At 36.6% G+C, this 16,713-nt stretch overlaps 1 protein-coding gene and 1 long non-coding RNA gene across 3 annotated transcripts; both read left to right on the forward strand.

The window, feature by feature from the left end:
- Positions 1 to 1,652: 1,652 nt before the first annotated feature.
- Positions 1,653 to 10,575, forward strand: LOC122078771. Of its 2 annotated transcripts, none has more exons than XR_006140183.1 (4): positions 1,653 to 1,788; positions 1,884 to 1,955; positions 2,627 to 2,696; positions 10,522 to 10,575. It is a non-coding gene; the product is annotated as an uncharacterized LOC122078771 (long non-coding RNA). The 2 variants fall into 2 exon arrangements; XR_006140182.1 differs by lacking the exon at positions 10,522 to 10,575 and adding an exon at positions 4,163 to 4,501.
- A 1,863-nt stretch (positions 10,576 to 12,438) lies between these two features.
- Positions 12,439 to 15,650, forward strand: LOC122078965 (DNA-directed RNA polymerase II subunit RPB2-like). The gene is made up of 4 exons (XM_042645171.1): positions 12,439 to 12,952; positions 13,343 to 13,564; positions 13,642 to 13,932; positions 14,157 to 15,650. Exons 1-4 carry the CDS (start codon positions 12,716 to 12,718, stop codon positions 14,385 to 14,387), a joined length of 981 nt encoding a protein of 326 aa, XP_042501105.1. The 5' UTR covers positions 12,439 to 12,715; the 3' UTR covers positions 14,388 to 15,650.
- Positions 15,651 to 16,713: the final 1,063 nt, after the last annotated feature.

Below are 16,713 nucleotides of genomic sequence, written 5' to 3' on the forward strand. Positions count from 1 at the left end.
AAATTAGAACCGTACAAAACCTTAGTTTCCCGCTTGAATTCAGCCAAATCATAGCATTGCAGGCATAAAATAGAAACAAAAAAAGAAGGAAATACATAGGAAAGAGACGCACTCACTACTCAAACCTCATAAAAATAAAATAAAAGGACTCAGGGATTTACTTGAACTCAATCAACTGCATTAGCAAGATAGTAAAAGAAAATAAAGTCTTTTGCAAGCACTTTAGATCAAGGAAATCTCAGTCCCAATATAATGAAAATGCCATAATCTATTGCCTAAAGACTTCGAGTGTGAGTGTTTCCCATGACATTCTATTTGGTCATCAATCGTTTTTATGTGCTAGTATTATGGGATTGATATAATAGATGATGAACAGAATCAACAATCTTTTTTTTTTATTATTTTAGGAAAAGGTTCTCTTTGCTATTAGGGTAGGGAACACTAGCATCATTGTGTCTATCCCTCTCCTCATCACATAAATGACCCTGTTGCCCTCCAATGTACAATACTATTCTGGTGTTATGGGATTGATATAATAGATGAGGAACAGAATCAACAACTTTTTTTTTTTTTTTAAGGAAAAGGTTCTCTTTGCTATTAGGGTAGGGCACGCTAGCATCATTGTGTCTATCCCTCTCCTCATCACATAAATGACCTTGTTTCCCTCCAATGTACAATACTATTTTACCGCAGCTCAGTGGTGCACTCTTTTATGCTGCTTGCTCAAAGAACCCTCTCCATTTTTTTAAATTCATAATTCATTTACAATCGGATTTATACTATTATATATTGAATACTGGCCATGGTTTACTAGTATTAAAAATTCTTTATAGTTGCATGTCATCCATTAGAATGTTGTAAACTTCCCCCAGCCCCACCCTTAATGCAGTCACTAAAAGATTTTAAGCTTTCTCCCAGAGAGAGAGAGAGAGAGAGAGAGAGAGAGAGAGAGAGAGAGAGAGAGAGAGAGAGAGAGAGAGAGAGAGAGAGAGAGAGAGAGAGAGAGAGAAGGGGGTGTAGGTGTAGAGCCCTGCTCTTTAAATCAGGTTTATTGATTAATTGGTTCGGTTTGGTCTTGCAGGGTCCGAACCAGAAAAGGTCGATGTTGGCGCACTATGGTACATGACAGTAAGGGTGACGTCTAATGCGGGGTGGCCCAATAAGATTGAGCCAATACCCGAAGTGATTTGCACGCCTAAGTCATGCCCTTGCACATATCACAAGGTCATGTACGAATAATAAAGGTACGCTATCATATTTGAATGATAAGAACTTAGTCCACAACACGAGGCGAGGGCAAGATATGTGTAGAATTACACTTTCCCCAAGAATACAACAAGGTTAGCTTTGTTTTGGCTAATTGGTGGGTGTCACTGGTAGGTGCAAGACCCACCAGTGTGACCCACCTGTATAGATAACGTGGGCCCTAGCAAGCCCAACTTGGGCAGGCACGTGTGTTTTGGAATCCTCATCATAATAAGGTCTTGTGTACATGACAATGTCGGCTATTTTGGCCGGTATCGCCAATTAATGTGTTTTGGTCCAAAAGGGGGCAAAACGAAACGGGCCTTAGAAGATATTTATTGGTCATGGTATAAATTGCATTTATGCCTTTTTCTCTCTCCCATTTATGATTTTCAGCAAAGGTTCATAAGGGGAGTAAAGGGGAGGGAGAAAAGAGGAAGGAGAAGAAGAGTAGGAAGAAGGCTTCCCCCTTGATTTCTAAAGCCGCACCTTCCCTTTTTGTCATTGAAATAGTGACCGATGTCTTGAGATCTGCATTTTGAGGTAAGTAACACCCTAAACCGTTGAAATGTGATGAAACTCTTTTACGTATAGTCAAATCAAGGTAATAATGGAGCCCTTGTATGATTTCCTTGAAGGATTTAAGAAGAGAAACAAAGATTTGGGAGTTTTGGAGAGAGGATCTCAAGTTTGGGGTTTCTTGAGCCAAGGTAAGATTTCTTTCCCCAAAACCTTAATGATAGCTTAGATCCATGAAATGATGAAGTAAATGGAGCTCAAAATGTGTGGGAAATGAAGTGGGAACCACTATTGTGTTCCCAAGGGGTGGAATGAAGAAAGGAAGGAAAATAATAAAACCCATAGAATACCAGTGGGTAACACCCGCGGGTAGTCTAACTCGCCAGTGTGAACCCTTTGGTCTTGCATGGGCTTCTGGTCCAAACGGCGGGTGCCACACCCACCGGTGTGACCTATCGGTCTTCTCTAAGTCAATCGACATGTAAGACAGGCAGGTGCCTGACCCACTGATGTGACCTACCAGTCTCGCCAGCGCTTCTGGTTCTATCGGCGGGTAGGACCGATGGGTACCAGACCCGCCAGTATGACCCATCGGTCCCCTCTGAACCTACTGGAAGGTAGGACCGATGGGTACCAGACCCACCAGTATGACCTACCAGTCTGTGTCTGTTTGTTGTCAGGCTGGGCAGTTGCATAGGTGGGTTCACCTACCCATCTGTATGATCCACATGTAGCCCAAATGAGCTCCGTCGGAACTCAAACTCCCCGATAACCTCCTTCACACTATTATACGCTTTATGACTATATCTTATGTCATTTATAATTCCGAATTGGACGTATTCTAAATTTCCATCTGTGTTAGGTTTTGAGACACTCATCTTCATTCCGGATCTCACCCCATACCATGAGTGCGTGTTCTCCTATAAGAATAGGTAAATGAGGAGAGGACTTTGATTTTATTTTGGGAGTGTTTTTGGCATCTTATGCATTCATATATGATATTGACATCTCGATTGCGATTCCCATGCATATGCTTGATTTATGATTGATGCATTAGAATTGAACATGTTGTATCTTAAATTTCTAAATGCTTGTTACTTGCTTGGAATCATGAGAATGGTTTATCATATGTTGGAACATGGTGATGATTTATCTGACATGTATGGGATTTTTAGAATAGTTACTATAGTCGGTTTGGAAATAAATGCATTGGTACATCGTGGAATGGGACACGAAAGTACTATGCAGTTGTACTATCTCATATAGGAGCATATGATTAGGATTTCACATTCTCTCATGCTATAACCATTCCCAATAGGGTTTATGTGTTGGGTTATCACTAGGGTGGTCACGGACCGCCATGGTGGTTAGAAATATGCCTGGCTAATCATTAGGACAGTTGGAAACCTTAGTGATATATTCAGAGGGTCAATCGTACTACTTTTAATTTTTACTGTGATTCGGCCACGATTTATTTTTCTGTTGTGGTTCGACCACAATTTACTTTTCTGTTATGATTCGGCCACGATTTACTTTTTCGAATGCTCACGACTGGCCTTCTCTGACAACTCTATGGGCATATCGTGGAATGGATAACGTGTCTAGAACCTGGGGCATACGTGCACTGTGGTTGTGAGTAGCACGTAACCTATGACCTAGAAATGATTGTTTAAGTGAAGTCGGTTTAAAATGAATCTCATGCATATAGTATCATTTGAATTGCGATTGCTTGTGTGCGTCTTTCTTTCCATTTACTGAGCTAGTGAGCTCACCCCTCGTATTAGGGGTGTCAACGGTCCGGGTCGGTGCGGTTTCGGTCCGGTTCCACCGGTTTCGGTGTGAGTTTGGAAGTGACCGAAACCGACCCAATAAGGATTTATCGGTTTCGGTCCGGTGTCGGTTTCGGTGCGGTTTGGGTTCGGGTTGGTACCGGTTTGGATTTATTAGGTTCATTTCGATTTGGATCGGTTTTTTAAACCGGTATGGAGCCATTAGGAAACAACCAAATGATGAATTGTTGAACTTCGATTTCTTAAATCGATTTGTAACCGGGTTGGTTTTGATTTTTGGTCTAGTTTGAATTCGATTTTTCATACAAATGTATACAAAACTATTCAAATTTTAATTTTTTTAATGAATTTTGGAGTGTTTCGGTTTCTTACCGGTTTGGTTTCGGTTTCGGTTTCGGTCCGGGTTTTGAGCCGGTTTCGGTTTGGTTTCGGGTTCATCCGGTTTTCGGTGCGGTTCGGCTTGGTTTTGGGGTTACAATACTTGAAACCGAACCGAACCAATAAGGCTTCGGTTCGGTTCGGTCCGGGTTGTTATCGGTTCGGTCCGACCGGTTTTACCGGTTCGGTTTAGGAATTGACACCCCTACCTCGTATATACATCTTTTTAGATGATTTTACAGGCTATACGGTAGAGGAACCCATGTAGGGTCCCATCGATAAAACCCCATTGGGGATTGGTGGGTCCCCGAAGGATTAGATCATGGTGACGGTTGCCCGTGCAAGAGTTGTGTTGTAGGGCAACAGTAGCAGACTCTATTTTCTGTATTCTTGTTTATTATTTTGGTATACTTCCCCTTTTGTGCTCTCGATAGTTAAATTGTTATTTCTTGTATAAATATCCTGCCTACGGGTCCACATGTAATTATACCATGTATAACAATTTGGGTATTAAGAGTATATGGGGGAACTATAAGTATTTATATATGACTAGACTTCCGTTCAAATGTATTATTACATTTCCATGATTGCTGTGTTTGTTATGCTATGGTTACTGTAACAGATGATCCTGGTGGTTTTTGGGCTACCCAGAGAGAACCCGATCACCAGTCCGGTTTTATGTGAACGGGGCGTGGCAGTAGGAGTCACTAATTAATTAATAAATAAATTAATTAGGAAAATAAATGAAATTAAGAAAGTAATTTGGGGGATATTATTCTTCTCTCTGTGCATGTGTATGTGAGAGAGAGAGAGAGTGAGATAATTATGAGATTTAAATCTAGAGAGATATTAAATGGGGGCATTAGTCGTAATTTAAGTAGTAAATGGGGGCATTTGGGTCATATGGTAAAGTTTGCTAAAAAACACCAATACATCCTTTTATAGAGTACATAGATATGAAACGGTTTTTTTTTTTTTTTTTTTCTGACGTCGGTGGCATACTATCCGGCGTCGTTTGGATTTTCCTTGACACCATTTTCAAGCTATCAGATGCCAAACATAATATATCTTATGTTGGGCTCCATTATGGACCATGAAGCATCATTCGCTCTTTATCCGGATTGGACATCGGAGCTCATCAGGCCCTCTACCGATTGTGAATCTCAGATTGATACTAAGAGGGGGGGGGATAAACAATGTCTATAATTTCTTTCCAGAAATAATTCTAACTATTTACAATATGCTATAATCGATTCTTCATACATAGAAGTGTGTTTGTGCACATGTAACCACTCGGTGGCTAGGTCTATTAGACAAAAACACCCATCCTGCAAGCAAGCACAACTCACAGTACTCCAAAATAAATTTACAAACACATAACACAAAATGAATGTGGTTTGGCTAAATGCCTATATCCATAGAGCAATACCTTGCTTGGATTTCATATTTTGCTCAATACTCAATTAGCTTATAACTACAATTATAGTCTAGGTGTTATGACACCTACTTTAACCCGAGATGGCACTTAAGCTAGGGTTTCCCATAATCCAATTAAGTCCCAACTTGAATGGTTACAATGTATATAAATATATAATAATTAACATCTTCTTAAATCTTCAACATTCTCATAGCTTCACGCCACATTGATGATAATCTATTTTAAAATAATTATTTACATTTATACATTTTGGCAAAAGGTTTTATGCACGTCTATACACCATGCATGGTCGTGCTTTCAACCATTGGATGGGGATAATGGGTCGTGCATTGTACATGATCATGTCCATTCAACGGTTGAAAACAAATCAATTCGGTTTTTATTTCAAAATCTAGAATCTTTTCTCGGTTTGATTTGCTTTTAATTTCATGATTAAAAGTTTAATGTCAAATCAAACTAAATTATACATTTTCAAATTAAATAAGGAACCAAATACATCATATATTTTTCTTAAAATTATTAATCAATGTGGATGATAAATTCCTTTTTTTTTTATCATTATTTTAATGTTTTGAAAAGCTTGATGGATTATGACCTTAAAAATTAAAGGACTTTCTATAGGATTAGTGAAAATGTAAAAAGTTGGTCCAAACCCCTAAAATATGGCCCTAATTGAATACAAGGATTAAAACTAAATAGTGAACCAAATAGAAACCAAACCAAATTAATTCGGTTTTGATTTGAAAATCAGACTCCTTTAAGATTTTAGTCCGATTCCCACTTATTGTATCTCAAATCAATCGAAAAACAAAACCAAACCAATTGATACCCTTAGATTAATCCCCATATTGGCTAGGTTAAAAAAGGTTTCTAGTGGTTTAGGTTTGCAGTTTCACAATTTAATGTTTAAACTTTCAAGTCTTTTAATTTTAGGTTCAAGTTTCATCCATGTCTTTCCTATTGATCTTTCTGGTAAAGAAGAATAATATTGTTTTGGAGCTTCGAAAATATTTAGATACAAGGAAAATGTAAAGGATTATAAGAGATAAGTTTGCCACACAAACACCAGGTGTTAGCGATAGCTAAAAGAATGGATCAAAATCCATTTTAAGAAAGGAAACGAAATTACATAAAGAAGGAAACAAGAGATAATAATTTTTGTTAATCTTTGGTGTCACACACTCACACCTACTTTCTTTCTATGTATATCCTCATCTCACCTACTTTCTTCCATGTATATTCTCACCTACTTTGTTTCCTTGTAAATTGTAAATCATCATTGGTTCTCTTAAATGCTTTCTCTCTTTAAATGAGAGAATCATAAGAAATTTGAAAAGAAACAAAAACATCATTTAGTTGTATAAACATAGGTTCAAAAGAACCAAACCGAATTAATTTACAAAATCGAATTAATTTGTGTCCTCTCATTAAATACATTTAACTTACATTCTCTTATAAAAATAAAACAATTCTAATGATGTATCAATGACAAAATGTAATGTCACAGAATTTTTTTTTTATTACAATCACAACCCTTTAATATAGGAACAATTTTTGTTTACTTAAGTTACAAAATTTCTCACTTTGTTCAGTTTTGAACTTTTTATATACTTTTTCCACAAGATTTGGATTTCTTTTGGAGTTGCTTTTGAGAAATGCCATTTTTTGTGAAAATTTTAGTCTCACATTGGAAGTGGATGAGAATGTTGTGAGGCTTAAATGGGAATGAAAATGTAAGGATATGGTTCCATAAAGAGATGTATCTCCCTCCCTCTTATTCAAGGTTCGTTCAGGATACTTTTCACACACACACACACACACACATTATGGTGGGGTAGAGTGAGGATTAAATATATATAATATTATTTTTTTTGAAATTTGTGGCATGTTTTTCGACATCTTTTGGGTTCTACTTGACACTAGTTTCAAGCTATCAAATGTCAAACATAATATATCTTATGTTGGGGTCCTTCATGGACCATGCCATCATCAGTCGCTCTATGTTCAAATAAATGTCGGAGCATGTCTGGCCCTTCTACCTATTGTGAATCCCAGATTGAAACTAAGAGAGGGATAAACAATGTCTATAATTTCTTTTGGAAATAATCCTGTCTGTTTGCAAAATGCCCATAATTAATTCCACACATATAGTCATGTCACTCGTGTATTAATCTACTATGCAACCACTCAGTGGTTAGGTTTACCAGAAAAATACATACATCCTGCAAGCAAGCACAACTCATAGTACTTCAAAACAAATTCGCATACACATAACACTAGATGTATGTGGTTTGGCCAACTGCTTACATCCATGGAGCAATACCCTTCTTGGGTTTCATATTTTGTTCAGTACTCAACTAGCTTATGACTACAGTTATAGTCTAGATGATATGACCCCTACTTTAACCCAAGATGACACTTACGCTAGTATTTTACCCCTAACCCAATCAAGTCCCAACTTGAATGGTTACAATGTATATAATAAAAACATCCTCTCAAATCTTCAACATTCTCATGTCTTCACCTCACATTGATGAAATAAATTTATATTAAATAATTATTAATATTTATATATTTTGACAAAAGGTTTTGTGCACATCCATATTCCATGGACGGTGGTGCCTTCAACCATTGGATAATCATTTTTTTCCACCACTATGTCTAGGCACAAGGGCCACGTTGCCTTTTACGATTTTTTTTCCCTAAATAAAAATTCAAAAAAAATGCCATTTTTTTCATTTGAGGATGAGTGATGGTTAGTATTATATAATACACCAAATGAAAAATAAAAATAAAAAGTTTGATGATATACCATTCTATCTATGTGTCTTGTTCTCTTCACTTTTTCACAAGGGTGACGATTAAATGCATCTTGATGTGTGTTTTTCTTTATCTACAGTGCTTGAATGTGTCTACGTAAGTGTCTATAGTTTCATCATTAGGGTTTTGAATAACTACTCAAAATTTGAATGATTCCAATAGTTGGATTGACCTATTTAGAATTTATGCAAAAAACATGTAGCATAGGAATTTTTAGAAGCAATGGTTCTAGTAACAGAACAATAGTTCCATGGATGTAAGCAGTTGAATTTTTAGAAGCAATGGTTCCTTGATCAAATACAAGAGATCTTCAAATATGAAGATGCAAGTAAAAGCGATAATTTTTTTTCCCACTAAATTTGTGTATAAATGCTAGTCCTTTAACAAAATTATATAGAAAACTCAAAAATAGACTATTAGAGTACAAAGGAAAGGCCTAAGCTAGTACTTTAGTAATTAAATAACATAGACTGACTAAGAAATTTAAATCATAAAGAAAATCGACTCAAAACAATATTAGACTTATAGAATCCCAATCAAGCCTAATTAAAACACTTACTAGCACTAGCAGGTAAAATAAGGAAATAAAAATTCCAACTCAACTAACTCTTATGCCTAGCCACTATCTATCATAAGCCCATTAAAATGACTCTTTATAATGAAAACACATGGGACCAAAGCCCAACACATACATAACTCAATTTGATTAGTAATAATAGAAGAAATTATAACAACGACTTGGTTGGCTTATGAGACCTACCGATAAAGAATAGGTTGAGTTTAGTTATGTCACGAGGATAAACAAAATTAATATAGAAAAATAGACAATTGGTTAGATCAAACATAGAATTACCCACTTTGAATATCAAAGACTAAGTCACTACATTTTTAAATTGATAAATATATTGTTATCAAGTCTCATTGCTAATGTCATGGATCCAATGAAGATTTGTTTGTTTTGCTTAGAATGTTTGCATTTAGGAAGAGAGTTCTCTAAGCAAATGGGGTAACCTACGACTCTTCACAAAAAAAAAAAATCTACTAATTTTTTAAGAAAATATTGTTGCTCGGTTGTGTGTGCCATGCACTAGTGTGGGAGTCAATAAGAGGAGAGATCAAGTATCGGGCATGGAGGGCATGAGAGTAGGTTTAGGCTATGCCGCTTGCTCAAAGAGATTTTTTTTTCTCTTACCTTTATATACTTTAATTTCTAGCTATATATGGTTCTTTTGTCAAGATAGTATCTATTTGTTGATTTTTTCTTTTGTTTTTTTTACTTCAATAGGGACACAACCATCGGCTATAAAATTAAGGATTTTATAGAAATTCGCCATTGATTTTTTACTTCAATAGACACACGACTATTGGTTTAGAAAAATAGGGATTTTATAGAAATTCACCATTGATTTTTTACCTCAATAGACATGACTTTCGATTATAAAACTAGAGATTCTTATAGGAATCCGCCATTTTTACAAACGGCAAAAGCTTTTTAGGTGGATAGAAAAGCAATTCTATGGAGAGAAATTGAACAACAGAGCTAGCATCACTTAAGAGGTTTATAAACTCGTGTTTTGTGTGTGTGTGTGTGTGTGTGAGAGAGAGAGAGAGAGAGAGAGAGAGAGAGAGATTTTGTACACTCAGAAAGGAAGGTGAAACTACTGGAATTTACCTAGATCCATCCAAGAACTGTGAAGAAAAAATATATATGCGAAAAGGTACATTCACTCGTCGCCCCTGCGGGAGAGAAAGAGCCAAATAAATAGGAAGAGAATGGTATATCGTCGAACTTTTTTTTTTTCCATTTGGTGTGTTATATGATACTAGCTATCTCGATGAAAAAAAAAAGTGATTTTATCGTATTTTTATGTAATAAAACTCTCTCTCTCTCTCTCCGAGTTGTGGACAACTTATTGAATGCCATGCTTTGGTTATCTTATGATCTCCTATAAATCATGATGTACTAAAATATAACAAATGTCAAAGTGAGTTCCACAGGTAAGTTTGCATCCTTCCATTACTCAAACTTAGGATCAAGTCATCTTACCTTCACTATGTGTAAAAAATGCCTTCTTCCTTTCCTCTTACACCCAGAACAGCAGTACAGTTCCATCAGATCTACATCCACCACGTAGTAAATGACATGTTTAATAAAAATGCTTAACCTCACAGCTTCTGGACCTGATAGTCCAATCACATGCATATCAGTTTTTATCAATTTTCTTTTGTCTCCCCTCCTTTTTTTTTTAGAGTTATTTTTAGTATCTTTCTATTTAACTCTTTCTGATATTTTTCTACTAATTTTCTTTATTAACTTTAATCTATGAACAGGCTAAACCACAAGTTCACATGGTTCCATTAAATCGTCGCTCCCACAGTAGACAATCTAGTGGGAGATTTAAGGTAAATGATTTGTTCTCTCTCTCTCTCTCTCTCTCTCTCTCTCTCTCTCTCTCTCTCTCTCTCTCTCTCTTTAATAATAATAATGGAAGAGAAATTACAACCTAGTGTTATTATTTATATAAATCCTTGAAAAAAAAAATGAATTCTCTTATGGCTAGACTTGTTTGTCGAACTTTTGATAATCTGAACAATTTCATCATCCTTAATATAAAAATGTATGCCGAATTAGCAGAAATGGCACTAAATCTCTGGAAAAAATTTGAAAGATAAACCAAGAGCATATCTTTTGAATAATTAGACCCATGTTGTGCACTTGCCTTAACACATACAATAAACCGTTAGTTGTAGCTTCTTATTCTTGTTCAACATCATAAAACCCGACTCCATCCAAATAATGTGGCCTCGAAACAAAATTCTCAATCATTGATTTATATATTTGTGGATCAATCTATAAGCAAGATTTTTCCCTCTGCTTGATCCTGCTCAAACCAAATCTTAGGGTGGCCTTTTTGAGCCCTGGATCGAATTGGTTCCGTTTCATTTGGCATATATTTGGTCTTTTTCCTATTCGTCCAAGATCAAGACCAACCAATTCATTCTAGTTCTAATCAGTCAATCACATCAGTGTAATCAAGTAAGATCAAGACTGATTGATTATTTATTGTCCCAAAAAACCCTAGAATCAGCCATATCAAATTGATTAGAATTAGGATCGGTCACGATCAATTCGATATGTGAAACTAGAGGTGTCAATCGATAAAGTTGGGCTGGTTTTGTTATTCCCCACTTTAGGACCTTGCACCATGATTGATCTGTTAAGTAATTAGTCCTCCTACTCCAAGCATGGCCCTATTTATAAATGGTTGGTCAGTTACCAATCTATTTTGACCTATCAAATTGGTCTAAATGAGCTAATGACACATTTATCTCTAAACATACTATAATCGTGCTCTAAACGTTCATGTAGGGGTGTCAATTCGTGGCCCGACCCGACTAAACCGATCGGGACCGACCGTTTATAGACCGGCCCAGCCCGGACCGTTTATAAATGGTCGGTCTCGGTTTTGCTACTTGGACCGTCGGGCGCCCGACCGAGACCGACCGAATAACGCCCAACCGAGACCGGCCTATTGTGCACCGACTTGGCCCGACCCTTTAATGATTGTAGAATACCTATTTTACCCCAAATTAAAAAATAAAAAGTAAAAAGTAAAGACATGTTTACATTTTAAATAATGGTTATATTTGGTATCATTTATTGATTTATTTTCATTTTTTTGGGCTTGCATGAGTGGACCGTAATATAAGAGCACATTATAAAGAGGGCCCGTTTAAAAACCGGTTAAAGCCCGTTTAACATTGAACATGTCTGTAGCCCGGTTAAGGCCCGACTAAAGCCCGATTAAGGTAACCCGATTATAGCCCGAGGCCGACCGACCGAATATAAAGTGTTACATGCCCTCAATAACTAAGCCCGATTAGTTAAATGGGCGGACACGGTGTAGCCTTTGAAAGTCTTCAAACCCGATTAAGCCCGATCGAAACCGGACCGGCCTGACCGGTTGACACCCCTATGTTCATGTATCGAGTTTCATAAACATACTCTAAATGAGCACTAGATGGATTATAAACAGGCTTTAAATATGTTGGGCTGAATCAAGCTATTTATCGGTCAGTCCAAGTTAGGAGCCCATAGGGTGGCACCCCTCACCGGAATGGAATGGCCTGGGAATATTGGCTTGTAGGTCTTATGGGTGATCTCGGCGGCCCAAATCAGTCGGTCGGGCCCAACTCAAATGTTCATTGACCCCGACGAGAGTTCTAGTCAGTTAAGGAAATCTCGGCCGAGTCAGATAACTGTTTCCTTTTTTAAGAAACAGAACCCTATGTAGCTTTCGTCTCGTTGTCTATCTCTCTCTCTCTAAAACTCCAGAAATGCAAAGCAAAAAACAGATAAAATTCTGAAAATGTTTGAAGGCTGAACTAAATTAAGGAACAAGAAAAAATGGAATAAATTTTGAATCTTTTCTCTACAAATCGAGGATCAAGTTGGTAGGGCTTTCGTATTTGTTTTTGAATCTGTTTCTCTGTCCCAAACTAGGGTTTGCTTAGGGGAAATCCAATGTCTGGGGAAGACGACGATCTTATTCTTCCCGATGAAGAAGAGGAGATCACGCAGGAAGATGCGTGGGCTGTTATCAGTGCTTACTTCGAAGAGAAAGGTCTGGTGCGTCAACAGCTCGATTCTTTCGATGAGTTCATCCAGAACACCATGCAGGAAATCGTCGATGAGTCTGCTGATATTGAGATTAGGCCCGAGTCTCAGCATAACCCTGGCCGCCAGTCTGATTTCCTTGAGGTATGCTCTTTCTTCTGCTTCTCCTCCCCACATTTACATGAAAACTGAGCTTTCGAAACCTTTATTTTTAGGATTAGTGGCTGGAAAACCTGCAGGTTAGGAAGTTTTTGTGTGTATACTGATAGTGGAAGCATGTTTTGCTGAAATTCTACTTCTGTAAAGTTATGGTTAAACTCTACTTCTTTAAAGTTTTCCTCTTTTTCTCCTCCCCACATTTACATTAAAATTGGGCTTTGAAAACCTTCATTTTTAGGGTTGATGGCTGTACAGACCAGAATTTTAGGAAGGACGTTGTGGGTATACTGAAATTGGAACTATGTTTTGCTGAAATTCTACTTTTGTAAAGTTCTGCTCAAAGACTATTTAGACTATTTATGTAATTTGATGCAGACTATTTACAAGATCAGCTTTGGACAAATATACTTGAGTAAGCCAATGATGACAGAGTCGGATGGAGAAACAGCTACTTTGTTTCCCAAGGCTGCAAGGTTGAGGAACCTCACCTATTCAGCCCCCTTGTATGTGGATGTCACAAAGCGAATCATAAAGAAAGGGCACGATTGTGAAGAAGTAACTGAGACACAGGAGTTCACTAAAGTCTTCATTGGAAAGGTAATGAAGTTTTTTAGTTGCTTTTTAACAGTTAGTGATTTGGCCTCTCTCTGTGCTTATTATGTGCTACTTTTCAGGTTCCTATAATGCTCCGGTCAAGTTATTGTACATTATATCAGAATTCAGAGAAGGATCTAACAGAGCTCGGGGAGTGCCCCTATGATCAAGGTGGATACTTTATTATTAATGGAAGTGAAAAGGTTCTGATTGCGCAGGAGAAGATGAGCACGAATCATGTGTATGTGTTTAAGAAGAGACAGCCCAACAAGTATGCCTATGTGGCTGAGGTTCGCTCAATGGCGGAATCTCAGAACAGGCCGCCCAGTAGTATGTTTGTACGGATGCTTTCTCGGGCTAGTGCCAAAGGGGTAAGTGATTGTGATTCCACATCACTTATTCTACTTGTACTGATGTTCTGCTGGATATTACAGAGCCTTTTCATGCATGATAGGATTGGGATCTGATCATAGAAAAGATTCTCCTCAAACAAAAGTTCTGTTAAATTGTTCTAGAAATTTTATTACCTGATATCTTATCTTTTGAGATTCTTATGACTTATATGATATATATTCCTTTCTTCTTCTTGATTCAGGGTTCCTCTGGACAGTACATTCGTGCTACCCTTCCGTATATCCGAACAGAAATCCCAATAATTATTGTATTTAGGGCGCTAGGGTTTGTTGCTGATAAAGATATATTAGAGCACATATGCTATGACTTTTCTGACACTCAGATGATGGAGTTACTTCGGCCATCCTTGGAAGAAGCATTTGTGATCCAGAATCAACAGGTATCTCCTTGTTTCAATGGTTTTCCTGGCTAGATAATGTAGTACTGATTTAGGGAGATTAACTAAACACAATCAGGTGGTCAAATCAGACTAAGTTCAGTTAATGGGATGGGGAGTAAGTGTTGGAAATTTGAGATTGATGTACTGGTCAGATCAGTAGATACAGACTAATCCTAGTAGCAATAGGATAGGGGGTACAATGGTAGTTTCACCCAACAGAATATGAATTAGATCTGAGAAATTAGCCAGCCATTTGATTCTTACCAGGACCTGGTAATCACAGAAAAATCAGATTACTAAAATACGGATTCAATACTGGTGTTCAAAACAATACTAAGACAAAAAGGGTAAAACTGTAAACTTAATGATGAACACAATGATCAGAGTAAGGGTTAATGATCAAGGATTGATTTGGAATATGTGCACGATATCAATAGAGAAACTACGGTACTAAATCTCACATTTCAGACTATTAGAACATGCACATTAGCTGATATGAACACGGGCAGATTAGGAAATTAGAAATAAATCAAGATCAACAGATCAGAATTAGTTCCAAATCATATCGAGTTCATCATTAGGGATTCTGAATAACTGGTCAAAATGTGAATGAATTCTAATGGCTGGATTGGTTCAAAATTCATGCAAAAAACATGTAGCGTATGAACCCTCATAAGCAAAGGTCTAGTTGCTTTAGTTGTAGGAAATTGAAGAATACTTACTTCTTAATGGATGAAGAAGATGATGGAATAATAAGAATGACATAAAATAACATCCGGGCTTCACACCTCAAGGTGGTTCGACTGTTTCAAACGCCAACCTACCTTGATCGCACAAAAGGGTTTCCTTGATCAAACACAAGAGATCTTCAAACATAAAGAGGCAAGCAAAAGCTGCATTTTCTTTGCTAAATTCGTGTACAATGCTGGCCTCTTTTACACTTTTATAGAAAACTCAAAAATAGACTCCTACACTAAATGGAAAGGCCTAACATAATGCTTAACTAATTAGGTAACAAAAACTGACTTGGCAAATTGAAATCATAAAGAGAACTTCTCAAAACAGGATTGGACTTAGAGTGGAATCCATAGTTGTCAAGGCGTTGCCTAGGCGTCTTGGTGGTGTGTCTGGGGCCTGGGCGACTGTGGCTTTAGTGCACTGGCTAAAGCCTTACAGCAAGGATCTGGTTTGACACTTAATTATGCCAAATATTGTTATTTCATTTACTTAAGATATTATTCATAAATAAGAAAATATCCCCTATTTGAATCCCATAAAAATAGTTTTAAAATCAAATTAAAAAAAATTATAAAGTCAACCACCAGTAAAGAAAAAAAAAAGATTTTGGTTGTAGGGGCGATTTTGAACTTTCAAATGCTGGGGTTTTTTGCAATTCTGAAAATTTCATAAATCTTATCATGGTAAATCATTACAAGAAACCAAAATTGCAGTAAAATAATCTTTTTGTTTTGATATCCATAAATTTATTTTCATTTAAGTGATTTTAACATCAATGTATTTTAAAATAAGTTTGACTTTAATAGAACTTTGTCATTACAACTCAGATTCAAATAATCTTAGACTTGTTGGAAAGCTGGTTTTGTGCTCTACCTAATACAAAAAGTCTTATTTAAAATGAAATCATTTGACCAGTCAAACTTATTAGAGAACAAGAAATTTTTTCTAAATGTTGATTTTTGATGACTTGATGTGACTGAATATTGATTTTTGATGACTTAATGTGGGTTAATATTGATTTTTTATGATATAAGGTAAATGTTGCGTACTGTTTGAAATTTTAAATGTAACCGCAAGCGTACGGATCAGTATAGCTACGGGTCAAACATAGGGAGAGCAATCCACTTTATTTTTTTTCTTTTAATAATGCGAAAGTGAACTGATTAATGGTTGTGATCTAATTCTAATTACTGTCCTAAACATATGTATCTAAAATAATGTCCTAACGATTCGTCATGTAAGAATTTAAAGACGCAAGCCACGCAATTAAAATTAAATAAATAAATAACTAAAAATAAACAACCCACGCAATTAAAAAAAATAAATAAATAAAGGAAAAAAATGCTGAAATAAAAATAAAGTAAAAGAAAGGGGATAAAGCTAGAGAGAGACTCACAAGTAGGTTTCTCTACTTAGCCCGAGGGATGCATCATAATATGAGCTTCCCTACTTGACGAGAGAGTCATTCTTACAAGGGTTACTCTACTTGGCTTTAGGGAAAGTGAGAAAATTAAATTAAATTAAATCTTGGTAAAAATCCTCATTCTCTGAGATATTGTGTGAGGAAAGAGAGAATCTATTTGCAAAATTAACAAATTCTATTCAGCAATAAATTGATGGT

This window comes from Macadamia integrifolia, chromosome 5 (assembly GCF_013358625.1).
Source record: "Macadamia integrifolia cultivar HAES 741 chromosome 5, SCU_Mint_v3, whole genome shotgun sequence".
In the NCBI taxonomy this organism is placed as follows: Eukaryota; Viridiplantae; Streptophyta; class Magnoliopsida; order Proteales; family Proteaceae; genus Macadamia; species Macadamia integrifolia.

Coding starts and splice junctions, on each gene's coding strand:
- LOC122078965 (XM_042645171.1), top strand. CDS start 12,716: ATGTCTGGGGAAGACGACGATCTTATTCTTCCCGATGAAGAAGAGGAG. Junction 12,953..13,342: donor GCCAGTCTGATTTCCTTGAG/GTATGCTCTTTC, acceptor AATTTGATGCAG/ACTATTTACAAGATCAGCTT. Junction 13,565..13,641: donor CTAAAGTCTTCATTGGAAAG/GTAATGAAGTTT, acceptor GCTACTTTTCAG/GTTCCTATAATGCTCCGGTC.